Genomic DNA, 16,116 nt, shown 5'->3' on the forward strand with positions numbered 1-16,116 from the left:
TCTTATTGCTGTAGTATATATTTAAAAAAAAATGATGCAAAGAAAAAAATATATATTTATGATGTTGATTCTTTAAATTATGTCTTGGTAATAAAATATTTTATATGTATTAGATGTAATAAAAAAACGTGCCTATAATTTGAGTATTTTAATAATAATAATACAAATGTGAATAACAGTTCATCAATCCTGTTATTAAAGTATAATTGAAATTCCAATATAGTTTTTTTTTATTAATAATTTGAATTCGTTATTATTATCTTGTATGTATTCATATACATCTTAATTATTATTATATTTTGCAGTTTATTCAAAGTAATCAAGTTTATTTTACAAACATGTTTTGTATGGTTCTATTTTAGCTTGAGATAAGTTAACTATAATAACCCTGCACCAATGCAACCAACACTTTTCATTTGCTAGTGGGTTCATCCATACAGTGACCTGTCTCACACACACACACAAAAGGTAGTTCCAGCAAATGTAATCAAAAGTGTCGTTCAGTTGTTCAGTAAAAACAATCCGTTTAATTAGATTCCTTCAACTTACTCAGTATGTCAACAGATTTGGTCAGTAATGCATACATTTCAAAGATCATCACCTGTTAGAAACACGTGGAAAAGAAAAGCAAAGAGCCGCTGAAGTGAACGCTGTTCTATCACGGATTGGACTGAAGCTCTGGCTCCACCCAGCGGCCGCGCGCCTCACCGCAGCCTGAGCCTATTCTTCCTCTATGGCGTCCTTTTACAACCAGCTACATTTTTTTCATGACGGGGATTTCCTGAGGAAGTCAGACCAGGGGGCTTTCCAGTGAAGTACTAGACTTGATATCACAGCACCCTGCCACAGTGGCGGCTTCTCTACCTTTTCGTGTACCTCAACCGAGTCGTTTTTGGAACATTCCGATGTCAAAATGACCCGATTCGATCCTTCGGCAGTTGTAGCCTGTTTGAGAAGCGAGGACGGAGCCGTGGCCGCGTAAATTTGGACGTTGTTGTCTCGGTGTGTCTGTCATACGAGTGGACCATCCGTTCTTCGGAGAAACACGGTTGGATCATCGGACGACATCGTTGACCAACTGATTCATGTAAGTGGATGGCTATTCCACAGATCCACATGTAAACTAACGTGTAGCTCATGTTAGTGGAAGGTAAAGTCTATGGGTTCACCTAAAGTAACTAAAGTGTGTCCAGCTTTGATCTTAGATGTTCACCTGCTCTTTTACTGTCTCCTGAGCAAGTATGGATCTTCTGGGTGCTGATTCTTTAAAGTTGGGCGACTAATATGTTCCCAAGTTAAATCCCGAACAGCTGCTTTATACAGATTCATGATAGATGTTAAGACGAGCTTCTCACCTTTGCATGCAAGTGTGTGGTGTACTTTTGCTTTTATTATGAGCACAACTCTGATCTTCTTGCATTTAAGGGTCTATAACTTCCACATGTATGTTTAGGTAATATTACACCAAGAAGAAGAATATTAAAACTATCATGAAATCCAGTATTAAGTAGGAAAGTGTAAATACAGATTGCCAGTCTGTCTCTGTTTAAATACACTGATGAAAAAAAAATGGCCAGTGGACAGAAGCAGTTTGAAACATGTGCTGCTGTGTGCAGATCAAAACTGAGACTGTTTGAATCCAGCTCAGTTCAGTTTCACTCTCAGAATAACACGGTTAAGTGTTGTGATACACTGCAGGGAACACATTTGGGGCTTGATTTCAAAAGAAGTTGGAGCAGACGCTCTTCTGAAAGCAGAAGGAGGCTGAGAAGATGACATAAGCCCAACTTCTTTGCATTTTCACATGCAGTAACCCCATTAATTTACCCATCACACCTTCATCATGTGTTCACATATGAAATAGTTTTTTATATTCCTGTAAGTGACCTATAGTAGTCACACGCGTCTTCCTCTAGTAAAAGGTCAGGCCAGAAAGAGGTGATATTCCCCTTCTTACTTCTCTTTCATTTTTGTTATGAGATCTCCTGCAGTGAAAATACATTCAAAGAACCTGTATTACCTCGATGCTACTCGGCTCTAAACTAACTGTCTGAAATGTATTGTGTTACACTTTTCACCTGAAGCTCTCTCTGGTATTATGTTCTTTATGGGATGGATGCATGCTTAACGCTAGCATTGCTTAGTCTTGTCGCATTTATTTTCATTATTTTTATATCTTGGTTTTAAGTCGCATGTTTTACATTTTTAATTCTATAAACTATGAATGCACTGATAATATGGGACACATTTTTGTTGTTCACCTTTCTTTTTTTGGATCATATCGCTCTAAATTATACCATTAAAAAATAGTTCACCTAGAAATGAAAATGCTGTCCTTATTTGCTTACCGACGTTCTAAACCTGAATGACCTGAATGTCTCCCATGAAATGAAAGAAAAAGGTGAAACGCTTCATTCGTTGAATGGAAAAGAGAGTCTGGGACATTCTGCTAAACATCTTTTGTTTTCTACAAAAGAAAAAAAGGAACAGGTTTAAAACATAAATGTAAATGATTTTTGGTTGATGTGTCTCTTTGAATTGGTCACAATTTCAAGTTGTTGTTTTTTCAAAGTTGTTAACTTTAACTGTGCTATTTTGACACGTTTAACTACAGTTTAAAAGTTTGGGTCAACCTTTGTACTCCAGACCTTTGAACGGTGGCGTATATGGATTTTTGTTCATACAATTAATTCTTTATTTAGTTTCTTTTATATTTGGATAAGGTCTCGTAATTCTAGGGCCCTATGATTTCTGTAATTAGGAAAACGTGGACATAAATCCCTTTTGTTTGCCAAAAGCCAAAAAAATAAATAAATACAGTTTGCTTAGTTTTCAACAATTAATTGATAAATGAAATTAATGTTTTATGCCTTGATTTAATAACCAGAAAAAAATACATAACACAGAATTTCTGAGGAAAAAAAATCATAAGGGTAATTGAAGAAAAAAAGAGAATAAATTAGGTTGTTTTATGCATTCAGATTATAAGATACTGCTAAAACACAAGATTTGGTAACAATACCAAATATGGTGTTAATAAATAAAACATTTTATAGGGCTCTAAACATGCAGTTGTTGTTAATTGTTTATTAAATCGATGTGAAAATGTATACGTTTTGTGGTTTTAATTAATTAAACATGCTTTTTTATTAATAAACTTGAATTTAACTATTAAAAAGGAGTGGAGAAAAGTTATAAAAAAATAAAAAAACAAAGAATACAGAAATATTTTAATGGAAAAAACACAATTTGGAAAAAAATGAAACCGAATTAAGGAAAAAAATCAAACGGATTTCTCAGGACCCTAACGTAATTCCTGGTATAAACAACAGTTTACTAGCAGCTTCCTTATTTTTTTGTCTTAATGTGTGTTTATGTGCTTGCGTGCATGCTTGTGTGTGGGTGTGTATGTGTATTGTCAGCAGTGACAGAGAGGAATGAGGCAGCAAATGGAAAAGCCCCTTAAATATTCCTGGAAATCCCTGGAGAACTGCACATTCTGGTCAGCCACCAGTACATGGATTTTTTTCATTTGTGCTCAGTTGAATATTTCTTCTATGCGTTTGTGTAGTTGGATGTTTGTCTTTCTCAGAGTTTGTGGATTATTTCAGGGCCAGTTTTATCCACGCTTGTGGGTGGGTTTATTTTTGAGTGCAGCCTGCAGCGTGAGATGAGAGATAAAGACAGGGAAATACCTGTGCACCTGAAGTAAAACAGAAACAAAATCAGGGACAAGAGCCACTAAACTAAATGGGAATATTTGCTTTTGTTTTTTTTAGTGTCCAGTAAGGATAGAGCTGACATTAGCTTAGTTACTATCGTCATAATTTGACGAAAGGTGTGTTGAGCCATGGAAAGTGTTTGTGAAACACCCTCGCTAAGGTTTTAACGTGTTACATACGTCATATGGGATTAAACTTGCTGAGAGTGTGAATAATTTTATGGGTGTGACTGTGTGTGTGTGTGTGTGTGTGTGTGTGAGCATGTCTAATCTACCTCCCAAAAGCCATTAATATGGGCAACAAACCTTTAATTGGTTGAAGAAAATAAGAGTGCCTATCCAAAAAAAAGCGTTTTAATGGTTTTTAGCATGCTATGTAGTTGCTATTATGCCAAAAAAATTATAATCACAATTATGTTGGTCAATATTGAGATAATGATTATTTAACATCATTACTCTGTGACTTTGGAAACATCATGCATTTATTGAACTTTTTTTTTAAGTGGATATTTTAATTATATCTCAGTTAAATAATTGAAAAAAAAATAAGTACAAATAAATATACACATTTAAATAAATAGTACAATGGTAAAAAAAAAAAAAAAATGAAATAAAGAGAGAATAAACTGCAAATGAAAAACTATGAGTATGTTTGACCAAACAGGTCCATAATATCGAAAAGTAATGTGTTTTATCAATTTGTTCATAATTTTTCGAAGCCATAATTGTAATAAAAAAAATATTTTTTATTAATCTTCCTGGTGCAAGTAAACATTTTAGTCAAATTTTTCAATGTAAGTTAATGGGATTTTTCAGCCATTTTGTCATTCAGCAGTCATAAATAATCTAGCTGATTGGTTGAAAATGTAGTATCACACCTCCCCTCAACAAGCCTCACAATTTTAGGTCCCATTTTTGTCCGTAGCACAGTCGGGAATGTAGTGCGGAGTGTAGTAGTGCGGGAATGAGTTGCATGCTGAAGTTTGCTACTTGGTGTTAGTAGTTTGTTCAACCTCGAATATGTCTTAGCCAACAACAATAATAATGTTTTTCATCGAGACCTGTTGTTTGTCACTGGAAACTACACCAAACCATTTCAAGTGTTCTATGACTGTGCTCTAATTTCCCAATTCAAAATATCTTTTTGAAAAGTTTACCTACCTTCATAAAACTGCACCATAAATAGCTATCATTTCAGTTTCCTTTTTTGTCGGAAAGTCTCTGTACTGGAGAAGAGGCATGTGCGGTGGGTCCCAGTCACTCTTTGTGGAATAACTGTGGTATCCTCTTTTTAAAGGAATTCTAACGGCGTTCAGCAATGGAGCCGGGACCTTCCTGCATGTGCGGTTAGTGTGTAGCTGGCTCACAAGGGAGATATTATTAGAGCTAGTGTCTATGTCTGTTATGAAGGGATTTCCCAGTCTGAGAGCTGCCGGTCAGGAGCTGTTGATGTGGCAATGTAAGCACAATGTTTAAGCGTTGCCTCGGTGGCAGGCATTAGAATCTGAAAATGTGACTAACTTCTATCTGTCTCACATCGGCGTGAGATGTGAAACAGGCAGAGAGGCTGAAGTCAAGCCGCTGTGATGTCAGACGGCATTTAAGAGGTTAATAGGTCTCACGACGCCCTCATCGCTTTGCCATCATGTTTTTCATAAGCAGTTTTGAAATGAAAATGCTGACATCATTTTATAACAGTTCGGTCTTGTGTGTATCAGAAATACTGTTTTTGTGAAGGTGGAAAGACAAATATACTTTTTATTTAAAAAATGAACAAAGATAGGAATTTTACAATGATTTTTTTTTTTTTTCTTCAAAAATTTAATTAAATGTAATTTAATTATGATTTTCTTTTTTTTTTCTTTTTTTTTTGTGGGCTGTTTATTGACTTGACATTTATTATCAAAAAATCATATTGGCCAGAATTGTATTTTTGGTGTATATCACTAGTAATGATAAATCATTGATGATATATATATATATATATATATATATATATATATATATATATATATATACATTTTATTACTGTGATGTTATTCCTTTATTAAATGTATTATATCAAAAAGGAATGTTAAAGCAGCCATTTCTTTTCATCAATGTTAAAAACAGTTGTGCAGCTTCATATCTCTGTGGAAATGGTGATAGTTTTTTTTTTTTTCTCAGGATTCTTTGATTAACAGAATTTTTTAAATAACAGCATTTCTTTGAAATATTATAAATGTCTTTACTGTTACTTTTGATTAATTGAATGTGTTCTTAAATGAAAACATTGATTTCATTCTTTTGAATGGTAAAATTTATATTCCACAGCAATGTAATGGTATATTTGAAGGAGTTCCTATATATCCTGTGCACTTGCAATTATTCATAATTAATTAATTAATTATTTTGGACCCACTTTATATTAAGTGGCCTTAACTATGTACCTACATTTTAATTAATAATCTAGTACAATGTACTTATTGTGTACATACATGTTTTTACATTGTACTTATATTTTTAAAAAAGCTACATGTAATTACATCTGTATTTAATTTCTGTAATTACATTTATAATTACACTGTTGACCCATACTTTACAACTTAACCCACCCTTAAACTTACCCATACCTCCAACCCTCTCCCTAACCTTACCCCTATCCCACCTCAATAGCAGGAAAAGTGTTTTACAATACAATATGAACACAATAAATACATTGTACTTATTTTTTTTATGTAAGTACATAGTAGTTAAGGCCACCTAATATAAAGTGGGACCAGCTTTTTATGTAGTCATTTATATTTGTCTTCAAAGCTAATTTCAAGCATTTCCACTCATTTCCACAGCTAATGTGCTGAAATATACCGGTGGTTTCTCTGGTAGGACACCTGTGTGAACAGAAACTGACTCATTCATCCAGTAAAATCACCTTGGGACTAGTAAAAGTAATTACAAGAATGAAGTTAGTCAACTGAAAGTCAAGCTTCATTTGTTTGCAGATGCCACTTGGATGGATGTGTTGTTGACATTTTAAGTGTGTCTTAAGTGTCCAAAAGCTTTTGGGGGCTTCAGGTAGTCATGCCTTAAATCCATCAAACTCTTCTGATTTAATAAGGTTTAAACGGTATTCCTACTAAACACACTTGTGTGCTTGAAACAATGGCAGTGAAGCGACCACAAATTGGTGTTTGCCAAGGGGGTCTGGATCCAATCAGACAACAGCCCATTCCATTTTAGTTTAAGTCATGTTTCCCATAGAGTACAGAAATCTTGACAGCTTCAATCTGGACAAGAAAGAATCGAATGTGCCAAAGATGACAGTAGACTGTCCTGTTTCATCTTTCAGGATGTTGTGGTTTTGGAAGTCATTGTAAACTTTTTTCTATTACTAAGATGCAAAGCATTTCAGTTTTTCTCATGGACATGTTATGGGGTGTTGAGTTTAGATCCTCATCTGTCTGGTTTTCTTCAGGTCATGTCCGCAGGGCGTAATGTGGAACAGCAGATTGCCCTGCAGCAGCGTCCTCCATCTCTTGCCATGCCCTCCATGGCCCAGCGGCCCAGGCATGACCCAGGTTTCTTGCCCATCCACGGTGGCTTCAGGGACCGATTTGTCACAACGCCTGAGGCCAAGTATTGCTGCGAGTCTTGCAGGCTAGTGCTCTGTAACCCTCGACAAACTGAGTGTGGACATCGCTTCTGCGAGAGCTGCGTCGCAGACTTGCTCAGGTGGGCGACGCTTCATTAGTGAGCTTCATATGAATCCTGTGATAATAAAGAAGCTGCAGTATCACAAGCCTAGGAATAAGCGAAGCAGTTTTAGATATTTATTAGCATAAAGGTTCCTACATATTTCTTGTCGTAAGAGATTCGACAGTACTAACCTGCGCGAAATGGAAAATGCCATTTACATTTTTTCCAGTATGAAAAGTATGTTTTATACTAGATGCTAGTAGGGCTGTGCAAAAAATCGAATGCGATTTTCATGCACATCTCATCAGTAAAAACGCTCCTTTAATTGGAAGTATTATCTCCAGCACGTGTGTTCAGATCAGGGTTGCCAGGTTTTCACAACAAATCCTGCCCTGTTGCTTCTCAAAACTAGTCCAAAACTAATCGCGATTCCAGGAGGTTCCCAGATAAAAAAAAAATGCTTCCCGGGGTCAAAATATACGTTTTGTTTTTTGGCATTGTTGTCTTGGTAAAATTCGCATTTCAGGGGCTAAATATCACCTTATTGGTATTGGGTTGCTTCAAACCGCGGACATGAAAAACACTTGGCAACACTGGTTCAGGTGGAGCGGCAGTTACTACACAGAGCCGTAGTCTACCGACAACTAACACAAAATTGCTTTCAAAATCGACAAAGAATCGCCACCGATTTTAAAATCGGTTTTGTGTAGATTGTCAGTGAATTACGGGCTCGGTGTAGTAAATGCCAACCAATGTGTTGCCAAGTCTGTGGTTGTTTTTCATGTCCGCGGGTGGAAGCGACCCCAATAGAAATAATGTGATATTTAGCCCCTAAAATGCAAACTTTACCAAGGCAACCATGCCATAAAACTTACATTTTAAAAAGCAATTTTTTTTATCAGGGAACCTCCTGGAAACGCTATTGGGCTAGTTTTGGACTAGTTTTGAGAAGCAACTGAGCAGGATTTGTTGTGAAAACCTGGCAACCATGATCTGAAACACACGTGCTGGGAGATATACTTCTTATTACAGGAGCGTCTTTACTGATGAGATGTGCATGAAAATCGCATTCGATTTTTTGCACAGCCCTAGATGCTAGTAGGGGTTAAAGAGGAAAAAAATGATTTTGAGAGATGACGTGTGATTTTGGAATAACAGATGTGTGGTTCAGTGGAATAGTTAATGAGAAGTCAGATGACAAATCTGGTGACAAAATCGAAATGTTCTTTTCCCATTGTGAGAGGAGAATAAAAAAGAAACATCATCAAATAGAGCCAAAAAAATGTTGTTTCATTGATTCGGATGTGACCACACCGTGTCTTGGGTGCATTTACACCTGAATGTTATTAAGTGATGTTTGATTGTGATCTAAATAGCTGAAAATCCATGTTATTGCCAGTATTGCTAAATATGATTGAAATCAGGGGTTCTCAGCTAGCAAACCTCCAATGAGGCCTTAGAATGTCTTAAAACATTCTAAAGTAAGGCGAAACTAAAATTAAAGTTAGCAAAAAAATTTCATTAAAACAGGTACAATTACTTTTCATTTTTTCTTTGAAAAACCAGGGTTTATATTGTCTTGAAAAATTTAATTGATGAGGTAGCCTAATTATTAAAGTGTGATTTCTAAGCCTGGAAAGAAAAGTAGTGTAAGTAAATACAATTATTCAACGTGCATTTTTATCATAAATATAATTTTTTTTCTAGTTATGATCAACTTTCAAATATTTTATTCAGTAGAAAAAAATGTTTTACTTAGGTATTCACAAACAACTGGAAAAGTCACAGGGCCTTTGTATGTTGTTGTAGATCAGTGGTTCTCAACCTGTGGTCCGCGGCCCCCTTTTGTATGTTGTTGTAGATCAGTGGTTCTCAACCTGTGGTCCGCGGCCCACTAGGGTGGTATTGCAGGTGGGCCGCCAATTATTTTCTGTTCATTTCCAGTCCATTCTAGGGCTGTGCGATTAAAAGAAAACGTCCTAAAATCACGATTTGAGCGTGCGCGATTTCTAAATCGCTTTATACCACAATTTTCCGCGGCCCTGACCTCCTGTATCCGATCCCATCAGAATGCATTGCGCCTAGCGCGAGAACAGAGACTGGGCATATGCCTAACTCCAGGATCACACACTGTCTGTGATGCGCCTTTTTTCTGAGCCAATGTTGATGGATCAGAGCGTTCTCACTGCGGTAAAAGGCTAGAAATAAAAACGTGCAATAATTCATGTCTAACACATGAGCATAGAGTGAATTTGTTAGTGAACAGGATGCAGTTTAAGTGAGAGGAGACACGTTTTAAGTGTGCACACTCTCTCCTCGCAAAGCAGTGTGTATCTGAGCAAGCACGACTGCTGCGAACAGATAGATTCGCACTCGTGCATTATTTTAATGTGCTTTCGCGTTATATTTATGCGCTCTCACTACTGACCGCATACACTGCAAACACCTGAGGCACCGCTACAATTAATGAGCTCTATGAACAATGCATGGCAAAAAAGAAAAAAAAGTCCCTGTATACAGGATTTTTTATTTTATTTGCCACAAGTCTATAAATTTTTTACATCTTCACTATAGTGATAATTTTGACTTATGTCTGTTCTAGAGATGACTTTTTGATAAAGCTCTGATTGGTTTTCTTTTGGAAATATGTTTCAAATTAATCCTGAATGCATTTATGACTGTAAAAGCATATCGATGTGTGTCACAATTGCAAAATTGATAAAAAAAAATCACGATAGTTTTTTTTTTTTTTTTTTTTTTTTTGTCCATATCGCACAGCCCTAGTTTATTCAATAAATACAGTTTAAAATCTAGCTTCGGAGTACTAAGTTATTAACCCAACAATAGCGGGGTCAGTTAATTTTTTTGAAGTGGGCCGCGCAAACATATGTGTTTGGTTGTGTGGGCCGCGAGTTGAAAAAGGTTGGGAACCACTGTTGTAGATTATAGGGTGCACTTGAAGTCAAAAAGGTTCAGAACTACTGATCTAAATAGCATTGCAAATAAATCTTGGAGTATTCTTATTGTTTGTATTAAAAAATGTAGGTCATGTGAACTATGGAAACAATTTGCTTACAGCTGGATCTGACTTTTTTTCAGTAAGCCTAACCCAGAATGTCCAGCTGATTTAGAACCACTCTTTGAAGATAAGGTAAGAAAGTGAAGCCAAAAACTTACAAGGACACACCCACTCCGTTACATACTAAATCTCACTCACACAGCAAGTGAAAGTAATGTGGGCCATATAACAGGCACACAACACATCTCTGTTATACAGGCCCTGTAATGGATTTTTTGTCTTTCTTATGATGATAGATATTCCGGGATGTTTGCTGCAAAAGGGAAATTATGGCTCTGAAGGTCTACTGCCGAAGTGAGAAAAATGGATGTAAAGAACAAATGAGTTTACAGCAGGTCATGGTAAGTCATATGATTCTTAGATACAATAGTCTACATATCATATGGTAAATTCCTCCCGACTAGAACCTGCCTCGAGCGCCGAGAAATGTGAGCCTAGACTTAAACCAACATGCACATCATTTTCTAAGTGCGAGAATGGCGAATGTAGTTGCATTGATATATTACATGTGTTATGTTTGAGATAAAATTCTAAAATAAGGTAAAATTCTGAATCCTTTTCTCTCTTCGAACAGGACCATTTGGAAGTTTGTCCGTACTTCGAGGTGCCGTGCCCCTTGGGAAAGTGTAAGGAGAAGATGATGAGGAAAGACATGTCTGAGCACTTGAGCCGCAAATGCAAACACAGAGAGATCACCTGTGAATTCTGCAATCACAAGATGCCCCTCACTGACTTACAGGTAACACACATTACCCAAAACCCCCCAGTTCCCATAAAAGGACCTGAAAACTAATGGAAAGTACTTAGAAATTTGCGAGATCTTTTTTCAGTTATCATTGAGTTTTTTTTTTTTTCCTGGATTGGAATTAGTGGACGTCTCGGTTCCTCTATGAGAAGTATTCCCCTTGTGTTCTATCATTAATGTCCCATGACATTTGAGTTTCACATTGGTACAAGGAACTTAGGGGAATCTCCCGTTATGCTGACTGTCATTTAGAGAATGTGTGTTTTTACTTCAAGATCGCTCTCTGTTTTTTCCGCCTGGTTGATCCTGTCATTATTACCCCACAGTTTTTTTTAACCATTAGCATCTTGAACCATGAAAGTGGCAGGATGCAGTATGTTTTAGTGCATTTCAGTCTAGCAGTCATCTCTCTTTACAGAAACACAAAGATACAGTGTGTCCTGCATTTCCTGTAGCATGCCCTAATCAGTGCTCATTTTCTTCCATTCTAAGAAGTGAGGTAGGCTTGGAGTGCACTCAGTTTTACTTTTGATTTACTAACTTGTGTGTGTGTTTGCTTTTAAATGCATGAATGATGAATTTAGTTATAAATGAGTGAAAAAGGCTGATGAATTGTGATGTATTTATGAGTTGAATGTGTCTCTTATAGCTATCCATTCATCAGCATGACTGTCCAAAGGCCCAGGTGACCTGCTCCTTTATTCGATATGGATGCTCTTTTAAGGTGAGCAGATATTGATTTAAAGGAAATTAGAAATGTACTAACATTGCAGTAGTGTAGTGCCTCACTGTTGATTAAAAAACGTAAATGAAAAATATTTTTGGTGTAGTTTTTTACTAATATGCATCTGATTATTTTAAAGGGGCTGAATCAAGAGATGAGGGAACATGAGTCCAGTTTTGCATCCGAGCACCTGAGAATGATGGTGGCCAGAAACACCACACTAGAGGCCAAGGTAGACATTTATAAACATTCAATTTAACATGTCAGAAACAGAGAAACGGCTGGTTTCGGTGTGAAATTGAAAACTTTTTCCCTGTTCATATGTTCATACATGTAGTCAGATTAAACGCATGCATTGATCTCTCTGTGTGTGTAGGTTGAAGATGTTAAGAGCGAGCTGATGGAGCGTTATAAAGTTTTGCCCAGCCTCAGCAGTCGTCTTGCAGAGGTTGAGATTCAGAATGAGGAGATGAGAGAAAAGATTAGGCAGCTGGATCAGAAGGTTGCCAGTGTGCAGGTGAGAGCCGTGATCAAGTAGTGGTTTTATTTTCTATTGAGTCATTTGGTGAAGCTAAAAATAACTTCTACTTTGTATATAGTGACGTGTCTGTTCTACTGTGCAATACTTCAATCTGACACAGGTTTTAATGCCTTGGTTTTGTGACATGCCTTCTACAGTGAAAATAAAACCTAAAAAAAAGCATTTAGATTTTGAATAAGTAATAGAAGAAACATTATGCTGTGAGAAAGAAACATTCACAATTCCTGTATATTAAACAAATTAGTGAATGTGTGACCTTTTACATGTTTTAAACAAAATAAAGAGATGGCTCCCTTTAACATTTGTATAAAAGGTTATTAGATTATTTGCTTCCATTGAAGATGCTCTTTGGAACTTTTTTATTTTTAATTTTAGCAAAATGAGGACTTACCAAATACTAAAAATGTTGAAATTCATATCCACTTTACAGTTCTAACATATAACTTAAAGTGTTATGCTGATACAGTAAAAAAAATTTACAGCACATTTATTATTATTATTATTATTATTATTATTATTAATAATAATAATAATAATAATAATAATTAATTGATTTAAAACAACAAGAGTGAGCTTAGCATTTGGGACCCAACTGTATATTATTCTATGGTTTTTCTGTTTGTTGTTTGATGACAGTGACTATGTAGAACCTCAATGCAAAACAAATTTCTGTGAGTCAAAGAAGAAATTGCCAAAAATAATAACTACCTGTCAATTTTTTTTTACGTTTTTATATATTAAGTAATTTTTTAAGAAATTAATACTTTCATTCAGCAAGAACACTTAAAATATATTAAAAGTGACAACAAAAAGATTTAGAATGTTAAAATAGTTCTTTTGAAAAACGTATTTGTTCTTTTGAACCTTCAAGTCATAAAAAAATTATCATGGTTTCCACAAAATTATAAAGCAGCACAACTGTTTATTTATTTATTTTTTAAATGATTGTGACATTGAAGACTTATAATATAATGGCTGCTGAAAATTCAGCTTGACCATAATAAATAACATTTTGATAATATTGATAATGGCTACAATAACAAATCACAATATCACTTGTTTTGCTGTAATTTTGATCAAATAAATGGAGTATATTGAGCATTAGAAACTTTAAAAACAAAGTTTTTTTTGCCAGACTTAACTTAAAAACACAGAGACCCAGCTGTGAAATACTACAATCTCTGACTGAAACACTTCAATAAGTTCTTTAAATGTTTGTGTTTGTGTATGTAGAAGTTGATGAGCACTCACTCAGAGAAAATGCTTGAGGTTGAGATGGAGCTGCGGGAGCTGCGTCCTCTGCGAGCGATGAGGGAGGAGGTGGAGGCACTGAGAGGGTCTGTGGAGAGCATGCGTTCAATTGTAGCTTCTCTTGATTCGGGTCGTGTTGGTTCCAGTCCTGGTTCTCACACTCTGGGTAAGATAATTTCAAATCCAGGTGCATCTCAAAAAATTTGAATATCATGGAAAAGTTCTTTATTTTTTTTTGTAATTTAATGCAATAAAGCAAACTTTCTTATATTCTAGATTCATTGCACACAAACTGAAATATTTCAAGAGTTTCTGGTTTTAATTCTGATGGTTATGACTTACAGCTTAAAATAAAAAGAATTCAGTATCTCAAAAAATGTGATATTTTCTCAAAGATCGATCAAAAAAAGATTTACAAAACAGAAATGTTCTCTAAAGCAGGTTTAATTATGCACTCAATACTTGGTTGGGGCTCCTTTTGCATGAATTATTGCTTCAATGCAGCGTGGTATGAAGGCGATCAGCCTGTAGCACTGCTGAGGCGTTATTAAAGCCCAGGTTGTTTGATAGCGGCCTTCAGCTCCTCTGTATTGTTTGTCAGATGTTACTTATCTACCTCTTCACAATACCCCATAGATTCTCTGTGAGGTTCAGGTCAGGTGAGTTGGCTGGCCAATCAAGCACAGTCATATCATGGTCAGCAAACCACTTGGAAGTGGTTTTGGCACTGTGGGCAGGTGCTAAATTCTTGCTGCAAAATGAAATCAGCATCTCCATAAAGCTTGTCAGCAGATGGAAGCATAAAGTGCTCCAGAATCTCCTTGTAGATGGCTCTGCTGACTTTGGACTTGATAAAACACAATGGTCCAACACCAGCAAACGTCACGGCACCCAAATTACCTCTGACTTCAGAAACTTCACACTGGACTTTGGATTCCTAGCCTCTCCGGTCTTCCTCCAGACTCCAGACCTTGATCTAAAAAAGAAATGCTAAAATTATTTTCATCTGAAAAGAGGACCTTGGACCACTGAGCAACAGTCCAATTCTTTTTCTCCTTACCCCAGGTGAAATGCTTCTGACGTCTTCTTACTGGTTCAAGAGATTCTTGGTTCTAGGAATGTGACAGCTGTAGCCCTTTTCCTGAAGATGTCTGAGTGTGGTGACTCTTGATGCACTGACTCCAGCTTCAGTCCACTTCTTGTAAAGCTCTCCCAAGTTCTTGAATCGTCTTTTCCTGACAATCTTCCCAAGACTGTGATCATCCCTGTTGTTTGAGAACCTTTTCCTACCGCACTTTTTCCTTCCAGTCAACATTCTATGAACATATTTTGATACAGCACTCTGTGAACAGCCAGCCCTTTCAGCAATGACCTTCTGTGGCTTACCCTCCTTGTGGAGGATGTTGATGATTGTCTTCTGGACAACTGTCAAATCGGTAGTCTCTCCCATAATTTTGGTTACATGTTCTAAACTAGCCGAAGAGTTTCCCGGTATTTACACTCAAAATTAATCAAACTAATCAAGCTCAAAATGGAATATTCGAATTTTTTGAGATTCTGAATTTTCAAAGTCATGACCATCACGATTAAAACAAAAAATCTTTAGAAATATTTCAGTTTGTGTGCAATGAATCTAGAATATTAAGATAGTTTGCTTTTTTTTAAATTCAATTACAAAAAATAAAGACCTTTTCCATGATATTAAATTTTTTTTAGATGCACCTGTACACCTCAATGATAATGTATTATACCAAGTACATGTGTATTCACAACATTGTTTTTAACACATTTGAATATTGTCACCAGGCTCCTTAGAGCAGCAGCTCTCACGTCACGATGATATGATGAGTGTCCATGACATCCGCCTGGCAGAGATGGACCTGAAGCTGCAGGTGTTGGAGACGGCCAGCTTCAACGGTGTGCTCATTTGGAAGATCCGTGACTACAAAAGAAGGAAACAGGAAGCTGTGGTCTCTAAAAACCTCTCGCTCTACAGCCAGCCCTTCTACACGGGCTATTTCGGCTACAAGATGTGTGCCCGCGTCTATCTCAATGGGGACGGAATGGGTAAAGGTACACATCTCTCGCTCTTTTTCGTGGTCATGCGCGGAGAATATGACGCCTTGCTGCCATGGCCTTTCAAACAGAAAGTAACATTAATGTTAATGGACCAGGGGCCGGCTCGGAAACACTTAGGTGATGCCTTCAAACCGGACCCCCATAGCAGTAGCTTTCGCCGGCCCACTGTTGAAATGAACATAGCCTCGGGTTGTCCACTCTTTGTGGCTCAGACTGTCCTGGAGAATGGAACCTACATCAAAGATGACTCCATCTTCATCAAGGTGACTGTAGACACCTCGGACCTCCCGGACCCTTGAAT

At 36.6% G+C, this 16,116-nt stretch overlaps 1 protein-coding gene across 3 annotated transcripts in view; it reads left to right on the forward strand.

Moving 5' to 3' along the window:
• Positions 1-729: 729 nt before the first annotated feature.
• Positions 730-16,116, forward strand: part of LOC128031638 (TNF receptor-associated factor 3) — a 16,406-nt gene continuing 1,019 nt past the window's right edge. The window contains exons 1-11 of one of the 3 annotated variants that reach the window (XM_052619939.1): positions 730-1,087; positions 7,176-7,432; positions 10,496-10,547; positions 10,712-10,816; positions 11,050-11,214; positions 11,639-11,719; positions 11,870-11,944; positions 12,084-12,176; positions 12,321-12,461; positions 13,719-13,902; positions 15,543-16,116. The exon at positions 15,543-16,116 is cut by the window's right edge and continues 1,019 nt beyond it. In XM_052619939.1, coding sequence (XP_052475899.1) covers positions 7,179-7,432; positions 10,496-10,547; positions 10,712-10,816; positions 11,050-11,214; positions 11,639-11,719; positions 11,870-11,944; positions 12,084-12,176; positions 12,321-12,461; positions 13,719-13,902; positions 15,543-16,114 — 1,722 coding nt within the window. In that variant the 5' untranslated portion in view covers positions 730-1,087; positions 7,176-7,178 and the 3' untranslated portion in view covers positions 16,115-16,116. The remainder of the gene's footprint in view (positions 1,088-7,175; positions 7,433-10,495; positions 10,548-10,711; positions 10,817-11,049; positions 11,215-11,638; positions 11,720-11,869; positions 11,945-12,083; positions 12,177-12,320; positions 12,462-13,718; positions 13,903-15,542) is intronic. The other 2 variants (XR_008188124.1, XM_052619940.1) reach the window with 2 other exon arrangements.

This window comes from Carassius gibelio, chromosome A17 (genome assembly GCF_023724105.1).
Source record: "Carassius gibelio isolate Cgi1373 ecotype wild population from Czech Republic chromosome A17, carGib1.2-hapl.c, whole genome shotgun sequence".
Taxonomy (NCBI): domain Eukaryota; kingdom Metazoa; phylum Chordata; class Actinopteri; order Cypriniformes; family Cyprinidae; genus Carassius; species Carassius gibelio.